At 38.7% G+C, this 13,521-nt stretch overlaps 1 protein-coding gene across 1 annotated transcript in view; it reads left to right on the top strand.

Moving 5' to 3' along the window:
• gabra2a (gamma-aminobutyric acid type A receptor subunit alpha2a) overlaps nucleotides 1–13,521 on the top strand; it is a 64,474-nt gene that overhangs the window by 40,564 nt on the left and 10,389 nt on the right. Inside the window, exons 5-8 of the mRNA XM_042388733.1 lie at nucleotides 1,719–1,939; nucleotides 4,090–4,172; nucleotides 5,073–5,216; nucleotides 7,982–8,134. Coding sequence (XP_042244667.1) covers nucleotides 1,719–1,939; nucleotides 4,090–4,172; nucleotides 5,073–5,216; nucleotides 7,982–8,134 — 601 coding nt within the window. The remainder of the gene's footprint in view (nucleotides 1–1,718; nucleotides 1,940–4,089; nucleotides 4,173–5,072; nucleotides 5,217–7,981; nucleotides 8,135–13,521) is intronic.

The following is a 13,521-nucleotide window of genomic DNA, read 5'->3' as shown; positions in this document are numbered from 1 at the left end:
ACTAAAAGACTTGGGTTCCTTGGCTCAGACCAACACTGTTTCTATAAAGAGATGTTGCTGTTGAATTTGTTGAATGTCAGTGCTGTGACATGTCACATGTGCTGTGAGCACCATAAGTAAAATTCCATTCACCTCTGTTGTATCAGGGTGGAGACCTGAGACCAAAACTATCTGCATGGATAGATACTATTAGAGAGAAGTGGTACCCCTTCAACAGACCATGAATCAGACAGTCTGACTTCATAAACACAGGTGTAACTAGTGACATTAATATGGCTGCACTCCATTTAGTTGTAGCAGTGATTTTCCACATACTAGCTCTCTGGCATGGCCTACTGACAGCTCTACTTCTAAAAGGGTTAATTAAATTTATTGGTTACACCCGTGCTTTGCTCACGTCAGTCTGCCCTTCTTGGACTTGTGAAACATAACAAGTTGAGGCCTAAGTACTGTTCAAATTCAAAGTCAACATTCAGCCAATAACATTAGAGATGGCAGGATGTGTTCTTGACTTCTGTGAACTCGGGAGACTCTCAAATGACAACTAGGACCTGCAAAGAGAAGATCACTTGACAGACACAGGCATTAGTAGGCTAGTTTTCACTTTGCTAGCTATTCTAGTTGTATTATAACTTAAGGTTAACAGTGAAAAACAAACACAACTGTCACTTGAAAATGAATCAAACTCTGTAGGTGTAAAGGAAAAACAATAAAGTTTGTTAATCAACCTGCCATATTTCTTTATTTGTTCACCTCTGTTAAATTTCGACAAACTGTGATTGGAACAATGCAAAACATTTACAAATGTTTAAACAATGAGAAACAAATTAAACACAGCCAACCTCTCTCCAAAATATGAGATAGGCTAATCATTATGAATTCATGCATACATGTCAAATTTATCAGCAGAATTGTGTGTGGATCTGTTGCCCAGCAAGACTGATCAGAATGTCTGTTCAAAGAAATATCAGATAAAAAGGGGAAACAGTTCAATGCCAGTGTAGAAAATAAACAACAAACAAATACAAACAAATATTTAGTTGATTTACGGTCCTGAACATTTGCGCCAATGGTTTCGGAGTTGTGAAGACGCACTAACAGGGCAAGACCGCAGAACATTGGCCAATCTCAGCCACCTTTTGGTAATTTGCCATTGGTACTCGCTTCCATAGAGTTTTAAACAGAGATATAATTCCTTATGGATGATAAACTTTGGTCTCAAAGTTGAAGCTGGATGAAACCTAATATTTATTGCTTGTTTGTCTGAAGGTAAAGTTAAGACCACACTTCACCACACTTCAATAAATATGAGCATATACAAATAAAAACAAACAGAGGCAGTGTAGTTTATGATATCAAATTTTGTTAAATAAAATTTCTGTAAATATAAATTACAGTCAGATAACAGGTGTATGTGTTGCTGTGCATCTCACAGTCAAAGCAGTTTAAAGCTCTGCAAATAATTAGTCGAGTTTACATTTGAATTGAGATTATTTTGTCACAAATCAGGTAGAGACAGTCACGCTAAAGTGTAATCACCTGAGCCCAGCTGAGCATACTGTATCCTCCTATTCTTGGGAGTTTGGAGTTCAACTTGTCAAGGTTAAACTCCCAAGGACATGAGTTCAAACTTGGCTCACTGACAAAGGCCAGCATGTCTACACATGGGTCTTTTGGGCTTATTTAACACTGCTTTCCTTGTTCTCTCCCTCTCTCAGGAGTACACTGTGGATGTCTTCTTCCGTCAGAGTTGGAAGGACGAGCGATTAAAGTTCCATGGTCCAATGAACATTCTGCCTCTCAACAACCTTATGGCTAGTAAGATCTGGACACCTGACACCTTCTTCCATAACGGCAAAAAGTCTGTGGCCCACAACATGACCATGCCCAACAAGCTGCTGAGGATCATGGAGGATGGAACCTTGCTATACACCATGAGGTGGCTGTTTTGTTTTTCATTTCATTTTTTTCAAATTATAATCGTTTTTACAGCTGCTTATTGCTATTCAGTGCCTTATGTATAGTGTATTAAACTCTGGATGAGAAACTGCTTTGAATTTAAATGGTTTCAATCGTATCTGCAAAATAATGTTTTTCCCCATCTTTCTTACCGGCAAATTGTAGCTTTTCCAAGGCAACTGTGACTCATGGAGTTTTCCAGGGTTCTATACTTTGGCTGTTATGTTCTCTGTTTACATAATAACACTGGATCATCACAGACACAACATCTGTGATGTCAACTTTAAATCTCATTAGAGCCATATAATACCATATAACCTGACTTCAGTCATACACTATGTTTGTTGTAATGAAAGTATCATGTGATGCCTTGCTAGGGCATATCATCAGCAATACAACCTGGGGTCATCAGGTGTTTTAGCAACAGAAACTCTTGCCCTCAGAGTTGTTCCTTCCCATTTTACCATTTATGATAATGGACTAAAGAATTCGCTGGTACAGTAAACATGAATGTGTTCAGAAACAACATCATCATCATCAAAACATGTTCATTTTTTTAGTTGACAACATTAGCTCAACAAATGCAAAGCACCGTTGTTAATACGCAGCACCACCAGTCTGCTCCCAAAGGCAGATAATGCAGGTTTCAATAGTCAGTTACAGTACAATGATGATAGAAATAAAAAAACTTTTTTGGTGAAGCCATTTATATGATCACATTGATCCAACTCTATTTCAGTTTTAATTCAACTTTATTTCATGTTATGAAATTAACTAGAAATTATAAATTAAATAAAGTAGAATTATTTCAGGACCACCCATGAATGTGTCCATCCCACCAGAACACTGGTTTCATTTAAGGAGAAGTTGGTCTGAACTCTCCACTCCATGACACTGATCTCTGCTTTAAATGAGGATAAAGAGGGTTGATGTGATTGGCAGTGGTTGATGAAAGATCCTGACACATGCCAACAATGTACAGTAATTACTTACTTCCTTGTTGCGTAAAGCTTTGGGCATGGTTTGGGTCCTGATTTGGTTTGGTTCTCTGACTGTGCCAGTAATGTTTTTCAAAGTGTATCATGTGTTGCAAGTAGGTACACAATGCCTACTGGGGAGAGGGCAAGAGGCATAGTGCCAACATGTAGCATTACCATGGCAAGCTAACAGTTATAGATTAAATAAAGCAAAAAAAAAAAAAAAAGCTTAAGTCTACAGCTAACCTAGTGCACCAGTAAGGCTGTACTTTGGCACAGCAGTGTCTTTCGCTCAATGCTGACTTCAGCATGCTAACAAGCATGTATTTGATCATGAAGAAAATATAATTATAAAAAAATATTATCACACAGTATAAGTTTTATCAAACATTTTATGATTCATCCATGACATGAATGTCTGTGCCAAATTTCATGGCCATCCATCCATTAATAATCGAGACATTTCACTCTGAACCAAAAACTGTCAAACTGCTGGTGATGCTAAATGAAAAGTCAGGGGATCACCAAAGTCATTAGGATGTATCCTCTTGTTTGCACTCAACTGAAGTGGTATATAGTAACTGATATTCTCATCTATAGCTAACACGGTGAGTTCCTGTCACTTCTGCGCCTTGATTCACAAACCAAACCCCCTAATCTTACCTCCAGCTAATATACAAATAAAACTGTTATGAGATAATAGAATTATTTTGTGATTTATAAATTACATTTACTCCCAGATATGTATTGGCAAAAGAAGAGGTGCCCTCTCCACTGCCTTCGAATATAATCCTTTTTTAAACTCAGTTAAAAGTGCCTTTCACAGCAAGCCTGTTGCCTCACATTTTATGACAATTTCTCCTGACCTCTCAGCTGTATCGAAGTGTCATCTTGTGATCACAACTAAAATAATCTTATTGTCTAGAGATAATAACTGGTGATCATAATGGTAACTTTATGTGTAGGCGCTGTCATTCTTGCTCTGTTCTCTTTCTGAACACCTCATCCTATCAAGATTTATAACACATTTTATTCTACTAAACAAAGTCTGATACCTCAGTTAATGTTAAAATTCCATCGTTATCTTGGAATAATGAGTTCAAAAATGTGTGTGTGTGTGTGTGTGTGTGTGTGTGTGTGTGTGTGCTGCCAGGCTAACAGTTCAAGCTGAGTGTCCCATGCACCTGGAAGACTTCCCCATGGACTCTCACTCATGTCCTCTCAAGTTTGGCAGCTGTAAGTGTGAACAGGATGACATCATCCATACTGTACATGCCTGCACTCTACTCTCAACCCCAAACTGTAGGCCAAATCATGGTTTCCATGTTCCACGTCTGCAGACATGGTTGTAGCCATGGTAACTTTCCAGAGTTGTAAAATCCAGTTTGTGAATATTACAAACCGCTTCACTGTGTTTTTCTGATAAGCCTGTAAACGTTGTTGTTCTTTATGTTGCAAAACAACAAGAAAAGGTTGGAAAAAGGAGAGCATTTTTTTCTTTGCCACCAAATTTTACTCATAATTGGTTTGGCTTCCCAAACTGTCAAAGGTACTACAAAACTTGCAAGGTAAGTACTAGAGCAGAAAATCATGCCGACTATGTCAACTATAAGAGAGGGCTAAAATATGGGTATGGGTGTTTTGATTCTATTATTAACCGTGTGTAGCTCATTGTTTGCTTGCAACATTGGCATTTAATTGTATGATGTCATTTTTGGTAGAAAAAAAAAACAAAAAAAAAACACACCAATGGGTTGGTGCAAATAATAAATTGGCACTGTAATATGTTTGTCCTATGCTCTCAGGTATGAGTGAGGTTGAAATATATGTGAATATAAATGATGGGAAACAACATTTTATTAAGATCTTGTTTGAAAAAGACTGAACCTGTTTTTCAAAAGTAAAATAGTGTAATATATAGAGTGATTAGAATGTATCTTGCTTGTGATTTTTTTGCATAGGAGTAATCATACCTCTCTTGATGTTGGGGAATGCAGGGGAGGTGGGCATGTGATCTCTGTAATTTGAGCCAAGAGCATTAATAAGGTGTTCTGCTATGAACAGTGTGTTGATCATGATAAAGAGGGATTTGTATGATTGGTTTGTTGATTAGTGTCTCTTCCTTCCCTGCTTCAGATGCCTACACTAAGACAGAGGTTACTTACATCTGGACTCGTAATGCCTCCCAGTCTGTGGATGTAGCAGCTGATGGATCTAGACTCAACCAATACGACTTGGTGGGCCAAACGGTGGGGAAGGAGACCATTAAATCCAGCACTGGTGAGCATTATACCTTCACTACAAGTCAGACGAGCAGAAAGGAACCAGAGAGAATACCAAATGAAAAGGTGTTACGACGATTTAATTTTGTACTGGGTAAAAAATGACATCATTATAAAAGACAAAATAAACAACTGCCATACTTCCATGTTAGCATGTTTGGTTGGTTGTAAAAAATAGGCAGTAAATGAAAAGTGCAAAGCAAGAATCACCTTTGAAGTTCTTCCCTACACGTTACATGATGTGCTGTCTCTGTGTTATGGGTGTATAAATAGGTAGAGGTCTGTCTGCACAATGGTGATGCACTGGTTTTAGCTCAGTAGTCAGCACAGTCATCCATGATCTGGGAGACTAGAGTTCAAGACCTGGTGTTGTGATCTCTTTTGTAAGATAGTTTATTCATAAGCACTTTTAACACTTTAATATCCTAAAATTAAAACTGTAATAAAAACAAAAACTGAATTTTTACACCTGTTTCCACTTTTATTCGAATACAAATACAGATATAAATAATTTTGCTGCCTCAACTAATATGGATACAAATATAAATACTGAGCTCTCTGCACATCCCTAATATCCTTTTGTATCTGACTATCTGTAAACAAACTATATTAATTATATTCACATTTGTACATATTGGTGGTAGGAAGTAATTAAATATATTTACGCAAGTTCTTAAGTACAGTACTTAAGTACTACAGTACAGTTACAGTTTTGAAGCACTTGTCTTGGAGTATTTTTGTTTCACGCTTCTTTATACTTCTACTCCACTACATTTCTGAGGAAAATATTGTAATTTTTTACTCCACTATATTTATCTGACAGTTAGAGTTACTAGTACAAAGAAAAACATATAAGATTGCAAAATATGACAACTTGTTATGCCTCCACACCAGCGACAGCTGTGGTCGGAGGCATGTTTTTGGGTTGTCCGTCCCATTCTCATGAACGCAATATCTCAGAATGCCTTGAGGGAATTTCTTCAAATTTGGCACAAACATCCACTTGAATCTAAGGATCAACTGATTAGATTTTGATGGTCATAGGTCAAGGTCACTGTGACTATCCAATTTTCGTGAACATGATATCAGGAATGCCTGGAGGGAATTTCATTACATCTGGGAAAAACCAAGCAGCAACCTCCGGGGCTGAAAAATGAAGCCAATGTGGAAGTGCCAAAAACTGCAGAACCCTTGAATGGCCACTTGAGGCTGGCTCCAAAAGCGAGTCAATCCCCATAGACCCCCATGTTAAAATGCCCAATTTTACAGCAGAAATAAACATGTTTACAGTCTGGGACAAAAAATGCTTTTGGTCTGTATGGCTAATTTCCCCTTTCATGACAACTATACGGGGGGTGAATTTTTTTATAACTTTCTCGTTTAAATTTTATTAAGCCGTAAAGTTCTGCATAATGAAGTACATGGCTGCTTTGAGTGACAGGTCCGCCAGCCGCTAGGTGGCTTGTTTCAGCCATTTGGCCTGCCTCTTTGCCCAAATGAAGCTTTTAAAGCTTTAAAGTTCAATGAAATTAACTTTTAATAAAGGGCTGCCTGAAAGGTTTATGACATTGATTTACAAAAAATAGTATTGTTGGTACGTATATGCTTTAAAAAATGATCAGCATAGCATTTTGCATTGGCTAAGACATTCTGGTATGGCCCTTTAATATACTTTGAGAATGGCTTCATATGTCACCCAGGGAGAAGAGAGATTTTATTTACAGCACTAGTGTGTTTTCTTTTTATCTGTGTTTTATGGCATTAAGTCCACTCACTTCATACCTCTTTGAAGTTTTATTTTCTGCCTCCAGGAAGTAAGGATAGAAAGTGAAGATGGGAGCTGCAGAAGCTCCCAAAGTTTACAGCATCACAGGGCATCACAGGGCCAGAAAAATAGCCAAAGTGAGCCAAACTCCATCAGACTTCTGACAAAGACAGCTGAGCTTAAAGCAACACACTGTGTGATCAAAGCAACTTCTGACAGGCACACACAATGCAGTCTCTGCATAATGAAACACTTTGTGGCTGCTGTATACTTAGATTGTTCTCTCAGGAACAGTTAGAATGGTAAATAAATCACAAAATGGTAAATAAATTCTCCACATTTAGCTATAAAATATTCTTTAGATATCCTCTTCCATGATGAATACATTTTACATTAATACAAAATCTTACACACATATTACTTATGCATCTTTTAATTCATCTATTAATACTTGGGGCACATGTGTAACAATGCTGCAAGAGCATCTTCACTGAGCTTCAAGGTTTATTTTTGACTTTGGAAATAGAATTTGGACAAAACATGTCATTAGTCAAAGCCCACTTTCTAGATTTCTTTCAGAGCTTTTGGCCACATCTCAAGGTCTTCATCTGTGGATGGAGATTTGCTGATGAAGGGTCCATCAACGGCTACATCAGGAACTTGTTGTTGGGGTGTTTATTATAGGCTGTTGAGGCTGTAATTATGATTTTTCCAGTCTTCAGTTATTATATTTGCATCTTATTAAAATAACATGCTGGCAGTCAGAAAAGTTAGAATAAACTTATTGTTTTTGTTGTTACTGTATTTGATGTTTTCTGTAACTTCAAAATCTTTGTACAGTTCATCAAGTGTAAACCTCCATACAGTATTCTCAAACTGGGATTATGGTCCTCTAAGCAAACATGCACAAGGGTCAGTCAGTCAGAGACTTCATATGGCCATTTCTTTCATACTTAAATATAGTACATTTGTGTGTTTTTGTTTCTGTTTGCCCTCAGGAGAATACACAGTCATGACAGCCCACTTCCACCTGAAGAGGAAGATTGGCTACTTTGTGATCCAGACATATCTGCCCTGTATCATGACAGTCATCCTTTCCCAGGTCTCATTCTGGCTCAACCGGGAGTCTGTGCCAGCCAGGACTGTCTTTGGTAAGTCTTTTCATTTTAACAGATCACACTCTGGCGCGCCCCGGTTGCCTGCTGGTTAAGACGCATGCCACATCACACCAATATTTGTGGTTCAATTCCAGCAGCAAACCTTTCTTGCTTGTCACCCCCCCCCAATCACTCTCTCCCCTTGATTCCTGTCATCTCACTACTGTCGCAATAATAAAAGCATAAAATGCCCCCCAAAAAATAGTGCTTGATACTAGTAAAAGAGTAAAAATAAACATAAACTCTGGTAGTAGCAGGACAGAGCTATATTATGTGAATAAATAACTCTAGTGGTCAGATAAAAAGCTGAGCCACAGGCCCAGCATTAAAGTGGCTTTCAGACACAATGCGACAATGGCGCCGCTACGCTCTGTACCTCGTTATTTTCAATGGCTTGCGCCGCTTGTCGCGTCGAGCAAAGCGCACGTGCAGCGCAGCACTCAGCATCAAAGTTCAACTTAGTTCATGTGTATGTCAAAGTTCATGTGTATGTCAAAGTTTGACCTAGTTGAATTTTGACTGCTGCACGCTGTGATGGACACCCGCATGCTGTGTCGAACACCCACGTTGCCATTAGAGGGCATTCAGCATTCAGCCCGGCACGGAAGATGGAGGAAAAGCTGATACTTTGTGCTTCTTAATTTCCTGAATTATACGATACAAGTTTGCGTTCGTATCGAGAACTCGGGAGGAAAGCCCTGTCTTGTAAACAGGTTTACACTCAAGTAGGCATGTCAGCTGTGTTTTAATAGTCAGGTAGCTTGTTGTACATAGGCAATATGTGTAAATATAGCTTAGGTTTGTTACGTGTTCCCCCATCAATAGCTCTAACTGACACAGAAACATTCACTCTGTATCTGACTGAAGTATCTCCCAGCTCCCTGTGTACTCCTCCACTTCTAGCCACTGACACATCTTCAGAGATCCCGCCTGACCCTGAATCTCTGGCCCCTGATGTATCCTGGGAGCCCCCATCTACCCCAGCATCCCATGTCCCTGAAGTGTCCTGCACTCCATGTGCTATCCCAGCAGCCCCTGCTCCACAGCGATCAAGCAAGACAAAAAAAAGGCAGGGACAGAATGATGAGTTTGAGAGGCAGGTGTTGAAAGTGCTCAACCAGTCAAGTCAAGTGAAAAGAGGCATGAATTAAAAATAGAATTTACAACAGCTTTACACAGAGTTGAATTTTCCTGAGAAAAAGTCCTTACATATATATTTATCAGTCGTTCTTTGATTTCAGCTTTAATGTTTGAGTAGTATCTATCATTTGTTCCTTGATGCTTTAATGCCTGTGTACTTTGTTTTGTTTTCATTCTTAAGAACACAGACACACACACACACACACACACACACACACACACACTTTTATTCCCCAATTCTGAAACTTACCTTAGATGTTCCTCTATACATAATAATACAAACATCCTTCAATCCTCCTGTTTTGATGCAATGTATGATGAATCTTTGTTTAATGTACGAACTGTACACTTTAAAAATCTTCCCACGAAGACATGAGGCATGGGCCCCAGGTGGTCAGTGCCCGGGAGAGGACCATCTTTTGGGAGATCCAGCTTCTCTTCCCACAGGGCTTCTCCAAGCCAGCGGAGGCAGCAAGGGTCCCTCCATCACTGTTCCAACCAAAAGCTCCAACATCCACCACCCTGAACAGATATTTGGCATCCACAACTGCCAGAAGTACAACGGAGTATGTTCCCTCGTAATTAAAATACTGGGAACCTGAATTATGTGGTGCCTTGATTACCACATGCTTCCCATCAATTGCTCCCACACAGTTGGGGAAGTTCCAGCTCTCCTTGAAGCCGAGGGTGATAACCTGCCAATCAGCAGCCTTTGATACAGGCAGAAATTCATCTACCAGGCTGTTCCAAATGGCCTTGGTCACATCTGGCACAATGTCTGCCACAGTGGAGATGCCCAACCGGTAATTGGAGGCAATGGTGGTGTAGGAGAAATTAATCACATCATAATGCTATCAGTAAAAATAAAACTGTAAAACCACCAATCAAGCTAATTTAAAATACTTTTTTCATATAGCATATCATCAGACAAACCAAATAATTTCCAAATATAAACAAATCAATGAGCTAATTTATATTAATGCAGAGAAGGCGTGGCAAGACAAATTCAATTTATATATAGCTTTTCATTCAGCTTACGTTATATAACGTAGCTACGTTGCTATAGATACTGTTAAAGGCTAGGTTAACGTTAGCATAAAATAGACTAAATAAAAGTGTTCATTAGTGTAGCGATCATATTTTATTTTCACATAAATCACCCACCTCAGACAAATTGCCAGACACTCTGTTGGAGAAATTGGCTCTCTGCAATTTGTCCGGATCCTTGAGATCCTCTGGCGCAGCGTGACCTCCGCCGTGGCGGCGAGCGCAGTACAAGTAGTACAAGTCGCATTGTGTCTGAAAGCCCCATAAGGCAGCTAAACAAAGTGCTACAACAGTCCAGGTGTGATGATAAACCCATGTACAATTTTTTTTGGTACTGCTGAAACATTGCTCTGATCTTGGAAATATTCCTAGTTATTTAAAGATCCCCTCCAGCGTGTTTTAAGACAATTAAAATGTTCTGCTTTGAATAATAAGTTTGATATGGTTTTTCCATAAAAAGTTACCTAGAAAGATTTTTAGTGACATCTACTCCTTCTCCCTCGTTGAAAAAATCCAGAATCTATGAATATGTAAATATATTTCATTTCAAAAGTTTAACTGCTTGGTACAAGATGTCTCCTACTTCACTGTAAAGTCCATTCTCAGTGTACGGTACCAGTTAAAAGTTTGGACACATCTTCCCATTCTCTTGAATGAGAAAGACTGGTACTTTTGATTGGTACAGTTTCTTCACTAGAGGCTTCATGTTTCCATATCACACTTGTGTAAGCTGCATACTGGACCACAACTGATATGTGTTGTCTGCATAACAGTGAAATTAAATGTTATGATGACATATGAAATGACCTAATGGCAGCATACACAGAGAGAAGAGAACTGGTATACCACATGCTGTCTGTGCAGTTGAAGAAGTAAATTAATCAACTGAAACATAAAAAATTCTCTTTGACAGATTGGATGAGAACCACTGCAGTGCTGCTCCAGAATGCCCACCCACTGTTTTAGTGTATTGATTAGTTTGGCATGATCAATAGTGTTGAATGCCTGAATACATGCTATGTGAAATAGTCTGGGACACATCCAGATGAAAGAACTATTTAAAATATGGAGCAAACATGGATCTCCCCCATCACCTCTGTGTTCAATTTAGCTGGAATGACATCAAGATGATTTGATTAGGGTTCATACAGGACATAATGTCAGCGAGAGTTTCCAAATCAACTGGCTTGAAGCTATCTAACATATGTGGACATTGATGACGATGATGAAACATGGGAGGAATTGGAAGAGTGATGTTTGCTTGGATTTTGTTGAGAAAAAATGAGAGAAATTTCTCACAGCAGGTAAAGCAGAGGTGCTAGTGGCGGCAAGGTTTACAAGCCATTTAATGGTTGTGCTGATTGGTGCTGATTAACTCAGAGATGTATTATTCCTTAACTATTTTACATTTTGATTATAGATGAGTTGATCTATATTTGTAAGTAGTGGACACAGAGTTTACTTGTCCTCCACTTGCGTTCTGTTCTCCTTCATGCATTTTTGAAAGATCCAAATGTCCTCATTGATCCATGGTAACAATTTTTTTCATTTTAGTTGTAAATGGGCTGAGAGTGTAGTGAAACAGATCTGATTGAAATTACTTAAAGGACAGGTTCACAATGTTTCAAGTCTGTCTTAAAACAATTGTCAGGAGCCCAAACGAACATGTAAACATGTTTTTCTTGCTGTAATCATTCCTCCATTAGAAGATCCCTTCATAATGCACTTACAATGGAAGTGATGGGGGACAAAAGCCACAGTCCTCCTCCTGTGCAAAAATGTATTTTAAAGTTTATTTGAAGCTAATATGAAGCTTCAGCATCCAAATAAGTCAAATCAAGTAGATATCTTTCAACGTTTCAGTCTTTTTGTCACTATACTTCTACTGCAGCTCAACAGGGAAACACTGTCCGAGGAAACACAAAGAGGGAATCTGATGCTAAAAAGACTGTAAAATTGTCAGATATCCACTTGATATGACTAACTCAGACTGCTGAATCCTCATAAAAGCTTCACATCAACTTTTAAATGTACGTGGTGCAGTCGTTACTGTCACTTCACAGCAAAAGGGTTCTGGGCTTGAACCCACCAGCTGGCTGGGGCCCTTTTGTGTGTAGTTTGCATGTTCTATCCATGCCTGCGTGGTTTCTCTCTGGGTGCTCCGGCTTCTTCCCACAGAACAAAAACATGCAACTTAGGTAAATGTTACGCCCCTGAAACGGGGAGAAATAATCACAAAAGTGATACGGTAATGTTTCCTCAGAGAGAGCGTTTACTCGAATGAGGAAAACACTGCGAGTTCCCCTGGATAGGTGGGTGGAGACAAAAGCAATCGATCTCATGCTAGCAGATTAAGACTACTTTGCGGATCACTGATAATACTATTATAGCTGAACCTCTGACAATAAAGAATGAAATAAACAATTAATTAATTAAAGACCTTTTAATATTTTAACCTCTTTCAACATAATGAATTCCTACTTTTTTTAAACACATCTTATAAATTGTTTCTCAACTTATCACATAAACTGGTGACTCTAAGTTGTCCACAGATGTGAATGTGAGTGTGAACGGTTGTCTGTCTCTATACTATGTGTTAGCCCTGTGATTGACTGGTGATCTGTCCTGGCCTGTCGCCCAGTGTCAGCTGAGATTGGCTCCAGCTCCCCTGCGACCCTCTAGAGGATAAGCGGTAAAGAAAATGAATGAATGAATATGGGCACCTATCCTTTAACAGCTCATATTGATCTAAATTGAAAGACAAGTTGTCTTGCCTTGTTAAAAAGAGACAGAATTTATCAAGTGTGTTCACTGATTACAAAAAACTAAGTGATATGTTTACATGGCTTTGGTGCAGCTTGCAACAGAGTATTAAACAAAATGCATTGATTGTCAGAGGACTATAGGCACATTATTTAAGTCTAAGGCCGTGGTTGTAAGTCGGGCCAGAGACATGTTGAACCTTACAAAAAAGTGTGTAAATGTTGGACATGTGGACATTGATGTAAATAATGTTAATCAAATTGAATCATGTGCACAATGGGCATTGTAAATGAACTGTTAGATTAATGATTCTATCTGTTAAAGAGGATGTTATGAAAACAAAGCTTGAATGTCAGACTATATTATTCCGGCCTTACTTTGTAGTTATATTTCAGAAAACTATTTTTTAATACAGTGTTGGGCCTTAAATT

This window comes from Thunnus maccoyii, chromosome 16 (genome assembly GCF_910596095.1).
Source record: "Thunnus maccoyii chromosome 16, fThuMac1.1, whole genome shotgun sequence".
Classification (NCBI taxonomy): Eukaryota; Metazoa; Chordata; class Actinopteri; order Scombriformes; family Scombridae; genus Thunnus; species Thunnus maccoyii.
Note: the sequence above shows the minus strand (reverse complement) of the source record. Positions and strands in the feature narration are given on the sequence as shown.